Source organism: Pelmatolapia mariae, linkage group LG14 (genome assembly GCF_036321145.2).
Source record: "Pelmatolapia mariae isolate MD_Pm_ZW linkage group LG14, Pm_UMD_F_2, whole genome shotgun sequence".
NCBI lineage: Eukaryota > Metazoa > Chordata > Actinopteri > Cichliformes > Cichlidae > Pelmatolapia > Pelmatolapia mariae.
Window position 1 is genome coordinate 14,877,671 of NC_086239.1, and position 22,354 is coordinate 14,900,024.

The following is a 22,354-nucleotide window of genomic DNA, read 5'->3' on the forward strand; positions in this document are numbered from 1 at the left end:
TATCTAATATATCACTTATTGAAATCATCCCTATTGCATGTGAAGGTACACACATTCAGTCTATTTAGGTATTTAGACATGGACATAATTTTGCATGAATACTTGTGGATCCAAAAGAAATATATATATCTTTTTCAGAATAAAATATTTTGCCCATTAATTATAGAACAAGCATGATGATGTGATCAACATGACTAGAAAGCCTAATTAGCAGCAACAGCTGTTCATTGAGTCAGTGGCACAACTTCTATCTACATTATTTTTACATTTGTGGCTAACTTTAGTTATTACTTCGCCACTAGTCATCGATAGCAGTGGTTGCAATTGTAGCCTCAGTTGCAGTCGTAGCGAGAGACGCTGACGTCCCAGTTGAGGTTCCATCTTTAGGTTTGGGTCGGGGCTTCATCAGCTCCTCCTTATTGCGATCAGGTTTGATCAAAAGGATGTAGCATTTGGGCAAGAAGATGCAGGTTAGCAGGCCAAAGCTGGAAGCCAAGATGGCAAAAATCTGAACGGCAACCATGAACTTGCCACGGGTGCTGAGGTAAGCCGGGACAAAAGAGATCCACACGATGAAGAAGACCAGCATGCCGAAGGTAAGACATTTTGCCTCACTGTGAAAGTGTTTAAAAAGAGAACACAACTTATGTGACGAATATATAAATGACATTGTGTGTTATGAAATATTTCCCCCACAAGAAAAATTAGGGTGTGCTTTGCTAATGCTTAACTTTCCTTGTGTGACCTACCTGACGTAGTCCTCCAGTTTGCGAGCTATGAAGGCAAAGATAAAGGCCAGCAGCGCCAGCAGGATGTCATAAGCAAAGATGCAACAGATGAAAACCACAGAGCCTTGATCGCACTCGAGAATGATCTTTATATTCTGACCAGAGGTGTTCTTGACGGGTTGTGGAGGTAGGACAATGAGCCACACTGTGCACGCTATAGCCTGGGAAGAAGGATATTAATGTCCGCAATATTTCCACATGGCTTTATGTTACAAACATTTAGAGGTCAGGGACAGATGTCGTATTTTATAGCTGATTAAGGTTTACCCCCACTGATGAGTTATTTATGTTTACCTGTATTAATGTAGCTACAGCAGCTATTGCCCTCTGGTGAGCACAGGTGAGACGGTCGACCTCAGGGATAGCAGGGGCACTGGTGTCATTGTGGAGTGTGTTGGTTACGATGACATCAGGACTGCCATCATTCGCCGCTGCTTCGGCGGCTGCTCTTGCAGCAGCTTTTGCAGCTTTGGCTGCAGCTTTTGCTCGGGCTCGGGCAGCTTTCAGCACCTGGGCTCTTAGCATCAATACTGCTGCCTTACCTGTAGGAAACAAGTACACTGTGAACACACAGATTGCCTTTTTACCCCTTACAGAGAAAATCTCAGTGATTTTGATTTTGACTGGATCAAGGCACATAAAAAGGTTAAGTAAGCTATAAAAAAAAATGGGAAAAATGATTTCAATTGGTAACCAACCAATTATGGAGGAAAGGCAGAGGGCGAACCCTAGAGCCAAGGCTACTTGACTGGTCATGCAGCTCCAGTGCTGTGGCTCTCCGAGGAAGACGATGGAGCAGAGGAAGGTCACCACCAGAGAGAAGAGCAGTGAAAAACTCAACAGTGTATCGTTGGCTTTCACCAGAGGGGTGCCAATGTGCATAATAAACAATACCTGGGAGAAAAAAATAAGAAGTTTAACTTTTTTTTTTGCTTGTTTCCTCTCCACATCGGAGCTTCTCTCAGGTATAATTTTGTGTTTGGCTTTTCTCACCCCGACAGCGATGGTGACTAAAGCTCCAAAGGCAGAGATGGCAATAAGAGTAATTCCCAGTGGTTCTCCAAAGGCCAGGAACTCAATGAGTTTTGGTACACAGGCATCATGAGCCGCATTGGACCAGAAATCGCCAGTGCACAGGATGCATTCACGGGCATCTGTGATAAAGGGAGGCCAAGTGTAATACGAGGGCAGCAGGACCATGTTTACCATAATCTACATGTGCTAATGGTGTTGGGCCTATTTCAAAATTCTTGAGTTTTTAAATTGTCAACAGTGACTGTAACACGCAGTGTAATTCTGTGTATTTCTAAATGTGAATGTGTGAATGTTAGATAGGAAGGACTTAAAGCATGAATGTGTGAATGAGGCAAGTTGTACAAAGTGCTTTGAGTGCTCAAGTAGAGTAGAAGAATGAGCCCATGTACCATTTAAGAAATGTGGTCCTGTTGTTTACTGACCAGTTGTGTTGCTGATCTCTCCGTCAGCACAGGGAATGCAGTCAAAGCAGCAGACCGGCTCTCCCTGTCGGATCCCCTTCCTGGTGCCCGGCTGACAGTTCTCACTGCACACTGACCGAGGAGGCTTTTACACATAGCAACAGAAATACATGAGCTACCGAATCATAATCTAAAAAGAGCATATGCTAACTTCTTCTTTATCGATATACCGCTGACCTCCAACATGTCGTTGTTCCACACAATGGAGTCGTTCATTATAGTCATCCTGTCCTCTGGAGCTGCAGAGCCATTGTAGTTCCCCACAGTGACATAAGATATCTCCCCATTATTATTGACCTGCCAGTTGATGATGTCATAGAAGCCTTCTACATCGCCGTCGTTAAAGAAGATCTCCTCCCCTGTGTTTGGCATTTTGAAACGCACATTCTTCACGTAATACATCAGCTAAGGAGGAGAAAAATTGAGGTTTAAGTAGCAAAAATACAATACGCACACACGTGACCTCATTATTGCACACGTTTACCTGCCACGGCTCAAAGTTGTTGATGTCAGCACAGGTTTTCCCGACAAACGGCCCTTTTCCAGGTTCACAGTGCTCCAGGTTGTGCAAGGCGTTGGCTACAGCATACACAGCTTTGTACACGCTGCGTGAAACAGTTTCATTATTATAAACATTACCACCCTGCTACAACGAGACAACAAAAGGACAAATGTGCCTTTTCAGAATTAGTACCTTGCTTACTTGGGAGCTATTTTCTCTGGTAGAAACAGTTCACAGGAAAGCTGCACACACTGCACTGAGTGAATGATTCACACAGGGCTCACTGCTACTGAGGCTTTACATACAGGACTAAAATAGATAACTATAAATTGCTTTCAAGAACACTGTGCAACAACAGCAACAAAGTTGGTATCAATGTTTTCTCAGTGTATGCTGCAACAGTAGCACATTTAATTGTCTGGGTTAACGTTATATATCAGTTGCTGTTTTTGGTTGTTTGTTTTTTGAGCGGTGGCATTGTGAGCTGACCTGTAAGTGATTCGTAACTGAGAGATGTCAGAGTACGTGCTGTTGAGTTGTGCCACAGACTCCTGCCCAGTACACAGCCCATCAGGCAATCCTGTCATTGTCCTGGACAGTGTGCCGTTCACGTACGTGGCCCTCTGTTTTGCCATTCTCATAGCTTTGCTGTAGTCCAACGTGCAGTTAAACAGCTGCAAGGCAAAAGTAAAATCACAAAATTGTTATTTTGTGGGGGATCTGTTTAATTGTCAGTGTTTTCACTGAAGGTTAATCATTCACAGTTTAATTATCATTGCAATACTGATTCTACCATGTAGATGTTTGCAAGTTCCCAAGATTAACAAACACACCGTCTCCCAGAATTCCTCAGTGAGCAAGTCTGCATAGGGGTCCAGATTCAGTAGATGACGCTGAAGGCCGGGGATGTCAGCCCTCTTCACCCCAAAACCCAGGGTGCCGGCAAGGATAGAGCTCACCTAGATAGAAGCATTCAAATAATCAAGCTAAGCTCAAACATTAAAATTTGGTCCAGACTGGTTTAAACCTTCTGGATTTGTTTTGGTCATCAGTCAGCTGTTTGCTCACCCCAGGTGGCCGGCTGATGAGAGCGGAGGTAATCCAGGCCTCGCTGGCGATCCAGGTACGGTTGGTCACATTGTTGAGGAGCAGCTCGTTGATAAGAGGACTGAGGTCCACATCAGATGAAAAGACCACAATGATTTTGGCTGTGGAGTCAATTACAGTTTGAACAATGCGCTGGATGGCCTCTGGGGAATGCACCTAAAGTCCAAAGATCAGAGTACAAATTTTTTTTTACCAGAAATGAAACCCCTGCGTGAACTAACAGTTGGTTTAGGGAAATAAATATTGACTGGCGAAACTGACTGAAATCTGTCTACCTTGGGCAAGGTCTCAGAGAAGGAGATGCAGACGCCAGCTTGCTCAACCTGGTCCTTGAAGTCTTTGATGCCGTACTTGCCATAATCATCATCAGCAGCTATGGTGCCCACCCAAGTCCAACCAAAGTGTAGCACCATCTTGGCCATAGCCGTAGACTGGTGCTCGTCATTGGGAATGGTCCTTAAGAAGGTGGGGAACTGGAACTTACTTTTCAGAGCAGAGCATGTCGAACAATAACTGACCTAAAGACAAGAGTATGAACACACTGTTGCTTTTTGCCTGAACTCTTTATCTTTGTTCATTTTCCTTAACTTTATCAATTTTTTTGACACGAGTGTCAGGCTTACCTGCGGAAAATGATAAAGTCCCAGGATCCTGGCAGTCGCGATGGACAGATCCGAGCCCCCGGCTCCCACTAGAGCAGCCAGAGGCGCTCCATCGCCACAGCGGTAGTTGGGTACAGCTTCGTCTTGGCCTGTCAGGTAGGTCAGGGTGCCCTCCACAGCCTTGGAGATGGTGAAGCAGGAGTCGTAGATGACGTAACCCAGGTCAGTTTTGGGAAGCAGGTCGTCCCTTGCATTAATTTCCTTGATGGCAAACAACATGGTCTGTGCCCAGCGGAAGGTACGAAAGTTAAACCTACAGGATGATAAATGACGAAGGAACAGCAGATTAATAAAGATCAGCCAGTACAAACAGTTGTGCAAGAAAGAACCTTTCTTTCAGTTAATACAGGTATTCAGTGTATGCAGAAAATGACAATACATGAAAACCAACTAATTGCAATCCATTTTAGTCTTGTGACATTAGAATTTAAACTAGCCCTTAATAAATTTGTTGATTATTGCTGTGTGCTACACTTTGTAGGCCTGCCTCCATAATAATATGGCCTGCTGTAATTAATTGGCCCCAGAGGTGTTACACTACTCTGTCTTGATTCTGTTATAAAATTATGAAGCCAAGACTCCCAGGAGTAAACTGTCAGGTTGGAAAGTACTAAAATGAGGATACTTTAATAAAATTTCTTTAATCATTTAAGATCCTAAATAAGTTTTCAAGTTTAATTTTAGTTTGTTTAATACCAGCACCCTAAGCTATAAGACTAACCCAGCATAGCAACGATGATGAAAAAAGACACATAAACATGCCCGACTCACCCCACACAGCCTGAGGAGAGAGGCACACTCGAAGTGTTGCCCTTGTTGGAAGCAACGCGCTTGTGAACAGGAAACATTCCCCCAACCACGACCGTCTTCTTTTCTACGTCCTTATAGCCGCCCAGGTTGAACTTGGCCTTCAGCTTGCATGTAGATTGTGCCGAGAGAGGTCTGAAGATGCAGAAAAGGGCACATAATCCAAGGAAAAAGAGTTTGATGTCCATGCTGTGTAGACGCAGACAGGGGTTGTGAGCTCTAGTAGCTGTAGACAGCAAATGGAAGCAGAAATGTTCGACAGGTGTCTTATCTGCTCTCTGGGGAAAAGTGCTGCACGAGGCAACCTAACAGATTCAGCAGAGCAAAAAAAAAAAGAGGAGGGCCCCGGATTGAAATGAGCAGTTAATGGTCTCTTCATTATTTTCTCAATATGAAACACGGACAAGGCCTTTTAAATTTTGATTAAACACACAAGCTTTATGCCAATTTGTCATTAATAATGTAAAAATAATAATAAAATAGGTGTGCTTCAAATCCAAAGGCTGCAAACAGGTTTAAGCCTCTTTTGAGGAACAAAATCTGGACTTTGGATCCACCCAAGATTCACAAAAAAACAAACACGTCAACACATCTGCCTCAAATTCCTAGAAACATCCCATCATTTAATTTCGTTTATCTCTGCGCTCTCTGTATGAAAATACCAAGCAGTTCATTAGTCTGTGCTGCAGATAAACCGCCACCGGCCAGGAGTTAATTGGCAGCTGCATGTGGTAACTTGTACAGTCTCTATGCAATATTACAACGCTGCGACTGTTTCTAAATCGTCCCTTGTCCCCTGCGTATGGGTCTGGGTGTGTTGATGGGTGACTGTCTGCTTGTCTGCTCATGTTTCTCAGTCAGAGGGGAGCAGCAAACACCTGAACCCCTGGCACGCAGAGGGACGCGTGTTAGGCAACGATGGTTGACTGCGCACAATAGGTGCATAATAAAACGAAATTACACTGAAGGCCATTACAGTCTAAAGCTTTTATATGTGTCTGTGTTAGTACATTAAGTTATATTAAGGCGAGGAAAGCAGCAATCTAAAAGCTCATATATTTGGTTGTATTGCATTTACAGTTGAATGACGAAACTTGACCTCAGGGGTCTCTGCGTGGGAGTGTGTGATTGGGTCTTTGTGATTTGTTTCAGAATGCGAAACTGATGATGAGATCAGCAAGAAATCAATTACGTGTAATAATTTACATTAAATGTTGTTTTAAATGTGCTGTGTAGGTTTTAAAAGCACATTTGTGCATTTTGAAGAAACTTAGATGTGACGAAAGATAAGGTAGTCATGTGAAATGAACGCCTTTATAGGACTATGTACTCTTGTGAAAAGTCAGTACATCCCACCATGACTCAGCAGCTTTTAGATCAACCCTCAGTAGCAAGAAGTTGTACTGATCGCTTTCTATAACATCAGCATTGTGGAGGAATTTTGGGCCACTGTTCTTTAAAACGTTGCTTCAGATCGCTGAACTTTACGGTCACCTTTTCTTTTTCAGATATTCTGTTGTAGATTTGATTTAAAGTTGACTAAAAGACTGCGGGGCGTTCAGGTAGCTGCAAAACAAGCCCAAATCATCACTCCTCTACCCCCGTGCTGAACAGCTGATATGCTGCGTTTGGTTTTGGCCAAATATGTCCACTGTTCTCCATTGATCACAAAGTCCTGTGATTTGGTCCTAAGGTTTGACCTTGGGGTGAATTTTCTTGGACATTCACTCTAAGATTGTGGGATCATGTTAACACAAACCTGATGCAGCCCAGCAATAACTTTGCAGTTCTTTTGTTATAAATGAGCATGTTAACATTAAATAACCCACCTATTTACGAGACAGATCAAGAGCATCTCAAGATGCCCTTAAGAGTAAAAAGTGCATTATAAAAATATGGACAGCAAGCCTTTTGCTGTCATAAAAGATCTGCTTTTGCTTGGATTCTTGTTTTGGTGTGGCAGGCCGGGGGTAATGTCTGAAAATACAAGGGCCTTGAAATTGTCAGCAATTTATCCTTTTGCCTCAGATTTATTTAGTTAGATGATTATTATGAAAAAAATATTTTTTAAAAACTGCACCTTTTCAGCAATTTTCACTTTGTGGACTAACTGGGCCTTTTTGGCAGGTCATGTTTATTAAGCCTGATTTTAGGAATAAGATGGGTTAATATAAACTGCAGACTTCCACTTTAACTTTAAAATATTAACTAGAATTGTTTATTACAGTACTGTGTTGATTTCTATATCATTGTGGGTTAACAATTAGTGTTTGACTGCATTTTTATTAGAAATGTATCAGTGCTTTTTTTTTGGGTGTGTACCCACTAAAGGTAATTGTGTAAATTAAAAATAAATACAGAATTCTGAAAGGCAAAACAGAAATGGTTACAAATAAGACGCTTTTCACAGAAGTGGTAAGTTTCAACATTGAGATCTTTATTAAAGCTCAGTTTTCCATTGTACAAATGTCATAGTTGAAACTGCATGCAGTGGCTTGGTTTGAGGCACGTTACTAAGGAGAATGAGCATTGTAGACTAAAAACACACACAAACAGAAAAATAATAACCGGATGTAGAATTGCATAACTTAATCTCATGGATATTTCAATCAAATTGAACTACAAAGTCATATGTCCATTGTTAGCTATTGTTTTTTGTTTTTCTTGTTTTAAATTGGAGACACGTAACATAAACACAGATGTATAAAAAGGCAGAACAGAGGGAAGGACACTGCAGTTAAGACAAGTTTGGGTTTTTTTTCTCCCCCTTTCATTTTGCACGAGGAGTACTTTGCCACTAAAGGTTAAGGATATAAGAGGGATGAGAGGCACAAAAAAAAAAAAAAAAAAAAAAAAAAAAAAATTCTGGAGGCATGAGCACCACCACATCCGAGTGACACTTCTGACGTGATACCACACACTTTTAAAACTCAGTTAAACCTGAGCGCCGTATTCACTGAGGTCTAAACGACTGGAGACTAGAGATCATGATACGCCGAACGCTCTGACAGCACAGAACGCAGATAAACAAAAGCAGTAATGCCTTTCTGAAACACTGAACTTTAGTCAAAGATGGCAACAGAGGGCGAGGACCTTTGACACGACAAGGGTGACACGATGTACGGGGATGAAGTTTCCACCGGATGTGTGATTTGTTATGTTGATAAAGCACCCAGGCTTGAACGGGTGATCGACAACGAAATGTGCAAAAGTTTTTGCCCTCGCACAACAAGAGCAACAAAAATCATGATGAGGTGACACCAGCAATCGACACAATGTGGCTATAAACTCTACCGTAGTTATAAGTTATTAGACCTCTTGCCTTTTTCTTCTTCATAAAAAGCATACATATTGCAGCATGAGGAGAAACTGTTATATCCTCAGAGTCCAGGTCAGGTCACACCAAAAAAACCAAAAAAAAAAAACCCCAAAGTAAAACAACAGAACAGGCACGTACAAAGTTATCCGTCATATTGGCCTCCTCCACAGCTGCACATTAGTCTGTATACTGAAGCTATTCTTGGGTCGACTGCTGCCCACAGGGGCGACAGCAGCAGCTCGTCAACGATGTTAGCTTGGAGAAGATCGTCAAGAGCCCACAACGTTACAGATCACTACAGCAAACTCTACTTATGTCAAAGCAAAACAAACAATTTTTTTTTTTTTTTTAATGTTGATTGGTCACATAGCTCGTCTGGTTCAGCTGTACTTCTGTTCACACCACCTTTGGTAGGAAGTGAAATGAACAAATCAGATAGTCTCAGGCCGAGAACATTCTCACCTACAAGAATTTAACAAAAACATCTGAAGAAAAAAAAAAAGCTATAGATTTTTAACCCCCCACCCCCACCCCTTTCTGTTTTTCTTTTAATAACACTACCGTTTGCTTGCTTTCATGTTTTATTCATCCTGAGGCACAACACCAAGTCCACTCACTGAACTTTCACAGCTTCTGGCCACCTGGAAGTAGCAATTTACCTTTTCACTGTAGCGAGGAAATACACCGTTGTACATGAAGGTTTTTAAAAAACAAAACAAAAACAGACAATATATTATCAATAACCAAGATTTATCAATGCCTATCGCCAAAAATATTAAGACCGGGGTAGAGTGGTGGGGAGAGCAGAGCAGTAGTGGCTTTGTGTGTGCGCCTGTCACAGTACAGTCTGCCTTCCGTGGGAATGTTAAAGATAAGGGAAGAGATGGGGGAGGTAGCAGAGGGAGATTGGGAGGGGATAAAGTTGGAAGGACAGAAAAGGAGAGCAGTTCACCAGCCCTCACTGATATCTATTGTGTTTGTGCACTGGGTATGTGTGTATGTGTATATATATGTGTGTGAGTGTGTGTCTGTGTGTTCTCTACACTGTGATGTCATGTTTGCATTTTATTCCCACTCTGTGGTGCCGGGTGGTTTGGAGGTCAGATCATACATGACTCTGGAGATACCTGGGATCTTCTTGATCTCATTTACCATCTTCAGCACCACCTGATGAATTAGACAAGACAAAAAAAAACTCTTAAAACACACAAATAAAGAGAAATGTTGATATGATTATTATTTAAATAATTCCTGGGTCACTCATTTCCAATCCTGAAAACCAGAATTAGGAGCCATGAAGGTAAGATATGCAGAAAAATATTAGCTGTAAAGGTTTAACGATGGTATACCTCCTCTGGGATATGGTTGCCTGGCATAGCAGGGATTCCTGTCATGAAGTCGCTGGTGATGAAGGTACGAATCACCACGGAGCGCCGGCATGATGGCTGCTTTTGCAGTGGGTCACGGTCAAAGTGCAGGGGGGTGAGGATGATCGGCATCTGGCTGATCTTCCCAGAATAGCCTGAAGGGGGAAACAGAAGTTAAGCATAAAATAGCCAAAGGAAACAAAAACCTGGCAGAAAAGACGGAGCATTGTTGTTGACAAACTCCATAAATCTGCTGATCTAGGCTTGATCGTTTTGATAACACTATTAAGGTTTTTTTTTTTTTTTGTTTGTTTGTTTTTTTAAGGACAAAGAATGTTTTCATAGCAACAAGCAGCAGAAATAAGGTTCCTCTGAGGGGTGGATGGGCTCTCCCTGAGCGACACAGTGAAGAGTCTGGTGATTCAGGAGACGCTGAGAGTAGAGGTGCTACTCCTACTACTCCTCCACATCAAGAAGAGCCTATTGAGGTGGTCACATCCTGTGTAAGGTGTTCCAGCTGGGAATATCCTATTCTGAGGAGGCCCCTGGAGAGATTATTTGAACTGGCTGGCCTGAGAACTACTTGACGTTTCCCCAGATAAGATGGAGGAGGCAACTGACAAGAGGGAGGTCTGGGCTTCCCTACTTGCTGCCCCCACGACCCAACTTCAGATAAGCGAAAGAAAATCGCTGGATAGTTTATTGTAATTTGTCATATTTTAATATTATGTGATGCTTTTATATATTTAGCATTGGTTTAATCCCTTGGTGCAGATGTGAACACGGTAATCATACTCTGGTTCAGACCAAAAACATCACACTGAGACCATTTGGGTGAGGTGGTCTTGGTGCAGTTCCAAACAGACTCCAGAGTGGTTTGTTCGTGGCGTGAACGTGATCCGACCAAGATCTGAACCAACTACCAGCTGTGCGTTACACCTTTGAACTAAAAACTTGTAACTGTTACACCTTTGAACTAAAAACTTGTAACTGTTACACCTGTTCTGTATTCTCAATGTGGCAAGGAACTATAAACGTGCAAAGGTCTGTACAGGAGACCGTGAAATGAACGTAAATTCTCCGTTCTCTCACAGCATCTTCTTCCTGTGTCTACTTTTGTTGCTCCCGCCCCAGACACATCTGGCCAATGAGGGAACTCAACATTCTCTCTCGTGACACATTTTGGTTTGCTTGGAGTCCACTTGCACTTTTCGCTGTGTGAAAACAACCAAACCACAGGAAAAAGCTACCAGTTTACAAACTCATCAACTCTTTCTGTCCACAGGAAACCAACTACAGCTTTGAAAACACACCCTTAGACTAGTCTCTTTTTTTGTTTTGTTTTTTTCCCCTAGCAATTACTTTCTTAGTTGCTATGAACGTCCCTAATTTGAATAATAATTTGAATTATAAAGGCTAAAACTAAAGTTATTTCCTGTATATTTTATTAACACACAATGTCATTTCATTTAGTTACAGGTTTTTCTGAAAATTGGTCTTAATTCTTATATCAGTTAACTAAAATGTAAACATGCCTAGTTTAATTTTTACTTTAACAGTAGAACTACGCAGCAGATCTGATGATGGTCACATGGTATGCTGGTATGGCAGAAAGCATCACTGCAAATCAATGCAACACTGTTTTATCCTTAATGAAACATTTCTAGCCTGACAGGAGTAATCTCTTCCTGGAGAATGTGCTTCCTGTTTTAAATGAATAAATCTACCATCTCTACTACTTGTCTTGATTTGATTTGTTTTCTTCTTTGTGATAACAATGCTTGTTTGGGGTATTTTCCCCTTTTAAATCATCTTCAGTCTTAAATATTCTAAAATAGATGAGGTTTTAAACATTTGAAAGCGTGCACTTACCAGACTCTCTAAGAATAGAATGAGCTACAAAGTCAGCCTGTCTGAGCGTGCTCAGAACACCCGTGGTCAGGAAAGTTGGAGTAATGTCTGTTGGCGGCTCCTTCATATGGGACCCAAATACATACACAACTCTGGAAAAAAGAAGAGAGGCGTGAATGAATCTAAGTGTTTTGCCCGGTTGTCCACTGAGGGTGGACGAATGAAACCTGATTTTATGACTTACCTATTGATGTTATGGCACATGCGAGGGATGAGTCTGGCCAGGAACATGAGCGATTCCCAGTGTGGAGATTCTTTACTTGTGACACCGCACACATAACTGTAGGACCGGCAATCACCCTGAGACAGGAAATGTTCTTATTCTTACCATCTAGCCAAAAATCAACGTCTCATACATGTTATAAAGTATGAAAGGCATTTTGTTAAAATTTGTTTTTATGTGACAAAACTAAAAGTTTCTAAATAACCTGTCAGCTTCCACTTTTAGAAAAGCCGCTAAAAGCTGCCAGTGTTTGCCCACAGTCTGTCCCATTTTGAGGTTGAGGGCAAATTTAAACCTCTGGCTTCAGACAGGAAGTACTAACAGACACCTACACACTGTCTGACTGCAGCGTTTTGGGTGAGGAAAGTAGTGGTGACTAATTCAACATTTTTGGGATATTTAACGGTTACTACAGGACACACCCTCCATAGACTACAGGGAGAAAGACTAAAACAGAGAATCTGACACTCTTTGTTTGGGTGTGTCTTGGTCCTGTGGCTGACCACTTAATTACAGTTATAACGCAGCAACAGACAAACAGCTGGCAACATATACTTTGTCAAGTTTTCACTGGACCTGAGGACACTTGGATTCCCCACATTATCTTAATCATGACTAAAGATAAATACATGAGATTTTTACAAAATCACATGGGAAAGATGATGTTTACATTAATATCCACAAATTGTCAATAAAACTTACATTTTCTTACTGACCAAAACATATGCCACCAGTTTCTGTCCAATGTCCTATTTCTTTAACGGTATGTAATTTGATCAGCTGTCTCACCTGGACACCAACAGTTTTGATGGGCAGCAGGAAGGCATTGAGTGAATGAAGGCTGGTGATCTGCATGAGCTTCTCCTCCTCTTCATCTGATATGCACGACTTGACTCTCTGCAGCAAGGCATGGGGCTGGAGAGGAGACGGGAATAAAAGCACCTTGTAAGTGTGGAACTGAAAGACAGCAGCCTGCAATATACAAACCACTGAAGCTCTGACGATGTGACTAGTAGTTTTCAACAACACTTCATCAATTTCAAACTTTGCAAAATTTTTGCTTGCTCTTTCATCAAATGACATACCAATATCCTCTTTCACGGGAGCTTACAATATGTCCATCAGCCCTGTCAGGAGATTTTATTTAACCACAAGTGTAAATTCATGAGTATGAACTGACCTGTATCTAGCACAACATGGCTGGGAGTGAATTTGGGGGAAAAATTAATTTGTTGGAAGCCAAAATTGTAACTGAAAATAAAACTTTATCGATTGCCCAAAACAACTGAAGTGATAAAACTAGCTGAGGAGTGTTTCCAGTGATTATCAGTAAAATTAGCAGCAAGCTTCAGAGCAAACATAGAGCATACTATCTGCTGTGTTAGTTCAATCTAATCCAAAGCATGTTTGGAGGGTTGCCATCCAAGCTTATCACATCGCAGTTAGTGTGCGATATCTTGCAGTTATCTGCAACTTCACGAGTAAAAACAGTGACAAGACGCTTTATGATAACAATACAGACAAATGATAGGAGACTGCTGGGATTTTGCTGTACATCAGCAGTTCCTTTACCTTTTTGACACTTGCAGAGAAGTCTGTAATGATTTTGAGAATGTTGTTTGTTTCAGCAAAATCCTTACAGATGTAAGGCTCCTCGGCACAAATCACTCTGATGGACAAACCAGGACCTAGAGAAAAAGAGGAATGACTGTCACTTTGAGCAAATGAAGGAAGTGAGTCTTTGAGTGTCTGACTCAGGAATTATATTTACACTTTTAGAAAATGAAGGATGGAAAGCTTCTAGTGTGACTCAGTAATTATATTTATGCTTTTGTAAAGTTCAGTCAGAACAGTCACATTATAGGCCTGTGAATTTATGTACTTGCCAGGGAAAGGATGCCGAGAAACAATCTCTTCTGGCAGGCCAAGCTCTCTCCCCAGTGCTCTCACCTCATCTTTATGGAAATCTTTCAGCGGTTCGATTACTTTTCCCTGGAGGATTACAACAGAGTAGAATCAGCAATGCACAGTGAGCGGGCTAGCGTTACGCTTAGGTGTCAAACAGCTGTGCATTCACAAGAAGAGGCTGCACATAACAACAAACAGCAAATAATCCATGACAATGAATACATTAATAAGACAAAGACGCGTCAGTAGTGTTGTGAGCTGGAGCGTAAGCGATGTAAATGTTTTGTGCTTCTTATTATGATTTCAACTCCAACAAAGCTCTCCTTGAACCATGCATCTACGTTATTGCAAATAATATGGCTATAAACTGAAGTAGCTAGCTAAGAAGGTTAGGGAAATTAGATTTACCTCATCTCTGAGTTTGCGGATGAGCTCAGTGTCGTTGTGGTGTGTTTTGATGACCTCTGCTTTACCACTGGCGAGGTGAGAGGCGCTCTCAATAAGATCAGGCCTCAAGGTACCCTGTGCCAGGAAAACCTCTTCTGGTTTCAGATTCATCTCTCCAATCACTTCATTTGCCACCTGTGATGTAGGACAATTCATACAGTCAGAACAGTACGGTGGCAGAGAAAAGAACTTAAATGTCACCATCAATAAATAACACTTTCCAAGAAAGTACTCAAACTTATCCTCACTTTGACAAATGTGTCTCCAATAATTTTCCTTTTCTCCTCGGGGTTGGTGGTCATATTCAATGTTTTACTGATGCGTTTCCGTGGCGTCCTGTCCTCCTCAGAGATGGGAAGAGTTGTTGTTCCATTATAGAAGGTGTGCGCTGCATTTACCACTGAAGGAAGACAAACCACAGGGTTAACAGCAAAACAAAAACTCAATCCCAACTTTACTTTCACTCTCAGGTGTAAGCTTGTTGTTACTCAACTACAAAGCTGAATACAATAAAACTGGTGTGGAGGAGGGCGACCAAAATAATAAAGCAACAAGGAGAAATGGATCTGGCTTTGGCAGATAATGTTTTCCCAGAATGCACCTGTGTTTACTGATGTAAGCGGCTTTCAGACAGGTCACAACGATGGCACCATGGTTGTCTGAAAATTATTATTTGCAGTGGCTTATGCTGTGCAGCCAAGGTTTGTCACTCCAGTGAGCAAAGAAGGTCAAAGTTTAACCATCTTTTAACTTTGTAACCGCTGTGCGCTGTAATGAATATCTGTGCAGCTGGTGAGAACAGAGCCGTTTGGCCAGCAGCAGGTGCAGAAGACAAAAAAAAAAAAAAAAAAAAAAAGTGGAGGTCTAAGTACAAATGGGAGTGTTCCCATTTGTACTTAGACCCCAAGAACTAAATATTGAAAAAAAAAAAAGCAGTTTTTAATTTTTTGTTTTGTTAGTTTTATGTAAATGCATTCAGAGAAACGCTTCATAGCCCTGATGTAACGCTGCGGCTGTATTAAAATTCTTATTTGAAGTAATGAGGTAAAGTTTTCATACTCAGCATTTTTAACCACAGTCTCAGTAGAAGTTTAAAAGAATTTTCCTCTGTCCTCCAGAGCTCACTGGGTTAAAGACAGAGTCCTGGCTGAAACCCCAACAGAGCTTAACAGCGAGGTTCCACAAGGAAAGACCCCACTCATATCCTCCACAGGGATTTTTGATTATAATCCCCAAAACTGTATTAATCCAAAGCAGACTTACTACAACACTGATGATATGTCCCTCCTCTGGAAACCACAAGGCTGTACAATATTAGCCTTTTTTTAATAAACAAGAATGTGCTTTAGTCACAACATTTTGGAAAGGGTAACTCCATAAAGTGAAAACTATTCAAAATAAGAACCTGAAGGTATTAAAAGAGTGCCATTAATTCAGAAAAAAAGAAAAAGAAAGTATGATAAAATTGAATTTCAAATAAATACCTTATGTACACGCTTAAGAACTGCAGAATTTGGATCCCTACCTTTGAGTTTGATTCCCAGCTTGGTCAGGGCCTCCTCCACGCTCTGACTTTCTCTCTTCCTCATAAAGCCATTGTCGATGTGAACTGCTATCACCTGGTCCTGGTTCAGAGCTTTGTTCAGGAGGGCTGTGCAGACTGTTGAGTCTACTCCACCACTCAGCAGCACCTGCGAGTATCATCAGAAAGAAACAGTGTCTCAGAGATAAAGCTGAGCAAAGATTAAATCTGATTCTTCACCACCTGGCCCCAATTTTCACAACTCAGAGTACCCACTAATTATCTGCAAATGTGTGGCTTATATTTATTTAGGCTTCTTGTTTTATTAGTCATACACACATCTGGTGTTTCATCTGTTGGCAGGCTGTTAAATATTAAGCCTAAGAAAGAGAAGATTAAACGTGCTCCTGGAAATGATCCAAAATGCTGTACTCGCTGCAGGAACATGCTACAGCAGAATAAGAGTATTGTTACAGATATTACCAACTATCCCACACACTGTACAGTATAATATCAGTACTTTAAGCCCATTTTCCACACTCAATTATCGCCTTCACCCTCCCCTGAGATGAAACCCAGTTTGAAGCCACTCTGGGAGTGGGCTACCTTCTTTTCAGATGCAACAGGGTTTAATTTGAGAGTTTAATTGGTTCTACTTAACTTCCCACCATTGCTACTGTCATCGCCTTCTGAGCGACTACCACACTTCACTGTCAGCTTTTTAGCTTCAGCCTTTTAGTTGAATCATCTCTCACAGTAAATATTCAGTAGTTTTGGTCCCCCCCCCGCCCAATCATCACTCACCAGCACTTTCGACTTGTCTACTTTTTCTCTGATCTCACTGATGCAGGCCTGTTGGCGGCTCTGTACGGTGAAGTTACTCGTGCAGCCCGCAATCTCAAACACGAAGTTACGCAACATCTCCATGCCTCGCTCCGTCAGGTCGACCTCAGGGTGAAACTGCGTCCCATACAGCTTTTTCTGCTCGTTGGCGATCCCTAAAGGGAAAACAGAGATGTTTTAAGGGGCTCATTTAGTAAGCTTTAAGAAAAAACAAAGAGTTTAGATGTCGGGGAAAAGCACTTTTACCCAGAATACAAATTAGCATCTCTTCAAAGGCTATCTGAGATGTAAATATATATGATACAGCCTCAGGCTTAACATCAAGTCCAAATAAAGCTGCTTTTGTAGTTTACCATAATATACTTGTGAATTATATTCAACAGGATTGAAGCATTTCTTGTGTCCTGCTCACCAGCAATGATGTTCCCTGATTGGGCCACCACTTTAAAGCCATCTGCCACTTTATCCACACTGTCTCCATGGGTCAGCAAGACTACTTCCTCCTTCTGAAGGCCTCTGATAGGTTTAACACACACACACACACACACGATTCATTAAATCGGCTATGCATGTTACTGTTTTCAGCACTTTGTTTATATAAGGGAAATAAAGACTACACCCTCTACCTTAGACTCTTCATTATTTGTGTAATAGCCCCTTTACATCAGCATGAAAACAACTACTATGTATGTGGTCTGTATGTAGAACATAACAAAACACTACAAATCCAAGTTACAAGAAATTACAATACCTAAAAAGGGAGCAAGTGTTGTCTAGTCCAATGCTGAAGACTCCATCCTCCCTTACACTCTTTTTGTGTACCGTTCCTCCAAAAACTTTATTCATCATCTGCAACACACACACGCACACACCAGAGGTAAGTAATGGAAACAGATATGCTACATGGAGTGTAAAACTGCCTGCACTGTAAATAAATATACTTGTTACTTTTTTGTCTCACTGGGAAAAGAGAGTAAGTATTACTCTTCTCTTCCACCAGTGTAAAAGTACTCTTGAAGAAGGTGGTGAAGTCCCAGCTGGTGTGGGAGAGCTGAGGAGCTGGTTCAAGCAGAGTGACAGTAACGTGTTGCTACTTAGAGGCAATCTGTGTAAAAAATGTTTCCTTGACACAAGCCTTGTGAAAGTAGACTTGGTTTTCTTAAGAATACAATCACAGTTTATTTTATTGTGTGCATACCTGCATCCCATAGCAAATCCCAAGGACGGGCTTTCCTATAGTGAATATGGCAGGGTCGAACCAGGGGGCATCTTCCGCATACACAGACGCTGGACCTCCTGAAATAATTATTGCCCTGAGGCATGAAACACAAAGAAAACAATCATGTGAAACTGCATTATAAAGCACTTCAAAGCTTCTACATTGACACAGTAGTGCGTTTAAACATGATGACAGGCATGAAATAAAACGTCTCAAGTAGAGATGCGTTTATGTGCTCACCTGAAGCCCTGTTCTCTGATAGCAAAGGCCGGGGTCTCTAAAGGGAGGATTTCAGAGCGTACGCACAGCTCTCGCACTCTTCGGTCAATCACCTTCCCGTACTGCGCCCCGGCATCAAGGATCGCCACCGCCCCTTCACATGACCCATTCTGCTCTGCGCTGCTGATCTCCAGCTGTGGACACACATTTAGAAAGATTAGTGAAGATTTGCATGTGAGGTGACTAGCTTTCTAGTGGTCTGACAGCAGAAGGTAACTCAATTCCTTCTTGAGTTTACTCTCCTCCAGTGCTGTGACTCAATAAAGCCTAACATAATTGTTGCCATGTGAGCTGAAACAGAGATGGACAGCAAATCTTGTGAAATGTGCTGCAACCATTCAGCCCATCACATGAATCTCACAAGTCAGACATTATCAAGACTGAGATCTCAGTATTTGAAGCAGTTCAAACTCTGATCCTCAGCAATCATCTATATGCAAATGTTATTTATTTAAACGCATGCATGCTCTGTGGGAAGTGTGCCATCCAGTCTACAGTGAATTAAATTCAGTAAATTATTCTTTATAAACAGACGAAGTGAGTACACATTAGACAAACATTATCCCACGTGGTCAGTGGGAAACTTCCGCCGTAAATGTTTCTGAAAACAACTTGCTGGGTACCCCCCTCACCTCCAATTTTAACCTTTAAAGCACAACCGGTAATAACATGGGCTGAAGCAGAGTAATCACGAGAGAAAAACCACTCTATCGTTCCAGAGCAAACTTCACCATATCAGCTGATAAGGCAGCTGTAAGCCGCTGCAATTGTTAGACAGGTAAACCACAAGTTGGCTCACACACTAGCTTCGTGACGATGTTAGCAAACTGACAGTTAACGAACGTTAGCACGAAGAGTGTGACAGCTACCGCTTGAGGTAAATTAGTTCAGCACAAGCACAATTTCCGCTTACTTAAAGAACACGGACGCTATCGTAAAACAACATTCTTGCTCTGCGGTGCTGTCCCTACAAACTGTGAGCGCCCGGCCACAGCTAGCTAACAGTTTATCAGTGTAGCGAGCTAGCGCACCGCTGGAATAAACAGTAGTAACGAGCGTTAGCCTGTTAGCAGTGCTGTGAGTAGCTGCTAGGTTAGCGGAGCTATGCTAAAACCCACGCGGTGCTTGGAGCTGAAGTGTCTTGGGGGTTGGGGGGGTCCACCATAAGAGAAGGGCAACCCCGTTTACTGGGAAAATCAGTGAAACCTTTTTTTCACGGTTTAACACCAATTAGTTATCACGTCCGGCTTGTTAGCAGCTATGAGCAACATGTTAATGTAACACTGCAACAGGCACACACTGCTCCTCCTCAGCAGTACTGTTGATAACGTTGCATGCTCTCTTAACTTTCCCCCCCGAGGTACACAGAGGCCGAAATTAACCGGGGGGAGGACTACAGCACTAACCCGCGTCCTAGCACTAAGTCACCAGGGCTACCTTATACTGGAGCCCCGGGTATCTCCCGCTCAACTGACCTTGCTGTCTCCGTTGCACAGAGCCATGGATGACTGCCGTGTTGTGGAATGAGCTCTCCCCTTCGCCTCGCTGTCCCAGGTCTCACAGAGAGAGGGCTGCTGGTTAGCTCCTGGCTCAGCACGCCGACTACTGTTGGAAAAGCAGATTGGGCTGTTGGTTTGAAGATGTCACAGTCTCTCCTCCTCTGGCCGGGAAATAACTTTCATAGTGGGAGCAGGCTAAGTAAATATGTAGCGCGAATATGTCATGGGTGGAGCGAAAAGTTAAATAACCGGAGTAAGGGAGAAGGGCCCCCGTGGGGGCTGGGCATCTAGCTAAATTTCGTTCCTCAGCCTATCATTACTATATGTTTGTTTGGGGACTTAAAATGAGTCTATCAGTCAAAACAGACAAAAGTGTGAATTTCAGGAATAGTTTAACGGTATATGCTAAAATATAAGGTAGCTCCAGTGATAACACCTCAGTCTCTGTCAGGCAGGAGCATCAAATATGTGAGAGGAACTCGCTGTACTTTAACACATCTACTGTACTAGATGTTCCAGGTGTGGGTGACATTAAACTGTTCCCATGTATTTTTCAGGCAGCTTAAATAAGAAACTAAGAGTTGCATTCACTCATTCAGTTTCCATTCATTTCGCCAATAATAATGTTGCAGTGGCCACAGTTTCTATACTTATAGATTATTGCATACTTCAAAGACCAGCACCCACCGAGGCCCAACTTTCTTGCTGAAATTGCTGCTATGTAGCCATCTCTCCGTCTCCAGTTTGGATTCTCAGTCATTTGGCAACAAGAAGAAGCAATGAATGCTTCAAGGTTGCCACACTTTAAAGTATTATTTCTGGAGGCTTGATGAAAAAAAGAAAAAGCCAGCTCTTGGAGATCACAAGGTTACTTAGTCACGTGTTAAGTGACAAACGAAATAGCCATTAAATATCCCTGAGCAGGGAAGTTGGACTATTTTAAGGTGCGTGAATCTGAGAATTACTACAGTATATTCAGATGTGCTGATTTTAGCACCATCCAGTGGAAAATGTGATGAACAACATAACGTGACCAGGGGAAAATACCAATCATAGATTTGTTGTAATGTGTTGTAATGTGTCCTTTAAGGCCAGTCAGATGATATAAACCAACCAATAAGGTAACCACTGTAGCAGTCCTCGTGTGACATAAAGTAATCTGCTCAAATAATCCTAATCATTGGCATGGTTTGAATAATTCACCCCAGCATATAGTGTAAAAGTAGGCTCAAGATCCCTGTCTGCAGGTTTTTGGTGATTCATGTATAGTTTGATACAAGAGCCCTCTAGATGACATAATTTGTGCACATTGATAGTCAAATTTTATGGGGTTACAATAGAGTAATTCAGACATGTCATAGCTGCTGGCAGTGTGGAGCCCCAGAGCAGTTCAGTGTAGATTTACACCAACACAGACATTCTCACATGAGTGCAACTGCAGCTTCACAGTCTCCATCACATGCTGATATTCTCAAATATGCCCGTATGTGTTGTCACATGCCATCTGTGAGGATAAGCAGCTTCACATGCACTCATGGCAACCACAAGGCCAAGCATGCTGTCATTCATTTTCCCTAAATTAAATATGGGGTAATGGGTTTATCATGACCCTCGCCAAAAGACCTTTTGATCGAGGAGAAAACATCAGTGTGAGCCCTGTTTAAAACCCGTGGGGTGGTTGAAGAGTTTTCGATCCGTATTTTCTTCATTTTGATTTTACAGTATCGCTGTCATGTGCTTTCATCTGGATTCTCAAAGTTCATGAGTAGCTCAACTCACCCTACAGTCTAAAAGATGAATGAGAAGAAGCGTGAATGTAGTAACAGGCTTTCAATAATGATGCATGAATAAAATGTCCTAATTGGTTAACATAATCCAGGGCTGCCATGCAGCATACAATAATACAGCAGCTTAATTAATATACATTATGGATCATAGCATTCATCGTTAGGCAAACTACTAGTTACTGCACACTGAAAGAGGTTGAACTGCAGCAACACTATCCTAATGCTGCATGTGGAAAAGTCATCCAAATCACTGTGTATGATTAGAATCACAACACTGTGGAAAAACTGTGATTCAATTCATTTTATTGCACAAAGCACCCACCCGTGTTAAAATTTTGTTTTTGGTTTGTTGTAAAAATTTTTTAAACAAGTTTACAGCCACAAGAGATTCAGGTAGAGACGAAATATTAAATTAAAATGGGATGAGATTAAAATGAGATATGCTTTATCCAAAAAGTTACAACTACTGTGTTACAGCAGCCAAAACATTAAATACAACCTCTCACAAATTGTTTAAATGAACCAGAATATCTTAATAAACTACAATTAGCCAAAATACCTAAAAAGGAAAAAAATTACACAAAGAATAAGTGCAATTAAATTGCAAATAGAAAAAGGGTGACGTAAAGAAAACAGCTCAATTAACCCAATAAAACATTTATAGTATT

At 41.7% G+C, this 22,354-nt stretch overlaps 2 protein-coding genes across 2 annotated transcripts; both read right to left on the minus strand.

The window, feature by feature from the left end:
* Nucleotides 1-298: 298 nt before the first annotated feature.
* LOC134641559 (vomeronasal type-2 receptor 1) lies at nt 299-5,484 on the minus strand. Its single transcript, XM_063494034.1, has 14 exons — nt 5,327-5,484; nt 4,517-4,808; nt 4,169-4,411; nt 3,855-4,049; nt 3,620-3,745; nt 3,276-3,460; nt 2,769-2,889; nt 2,462-2,689; nt 2,246-2,369; nt 1,782-1,942; nt 1,487-1,682; nt 1,083-1,330; nt 750-949; nt 299-614 (listed from the first exon to the last, which is right to left on the minus strand). The coding sequence occupies exons 1-14, from the start codon at nt 5,401-5,403 to the stop codon at nt 299-301; spliced, it is 2,712 nt and encodes a 903-aa protein (XP_063350104.1). The 5' UTR covers nt 5,404-5,484.
* Nucleotides 5,485-7,778: 2,294 nt separating this feature from the next.
* Nucleotides 7,779-20,117, minus strand: gmps (guanine monophosphate synthase). Its single transcript, XM_063493868.1, has 16 exons — nt 19,876-20,117; nt 18,362-18,534; nt 18,101-18,215; nt 17,654-17,751; nt 17,315-17,418; nt 16,864-17,057; nt 16,063-16,228; nt 14,786-14,937; nt 14,499-14,672; nt 14,069-14,174; nt 13,755-13,870; nt 12,972-13,097; nt 12,144-12,259; nt 11,921-12,051; nt 10,031-10,203; nt 7,779-9,848 (listed from the first exon to the last, which is right to left on the minus strand). The coding sequence occupies exons 1-16, from the start codon at nt 19,900-19,902 to the stop codon at nt 9,747-9,749; spliced, it is 2,073 nt and encodes a 690-aa protein (XP_063349938.1). The 5' UTR covers nt 19,903-20,117; the 3' UTR covers nt 7,779-9,746.
* Between the last annotated feature and the right edge of the window lie 2,237 nt (nt 20,118-22,354).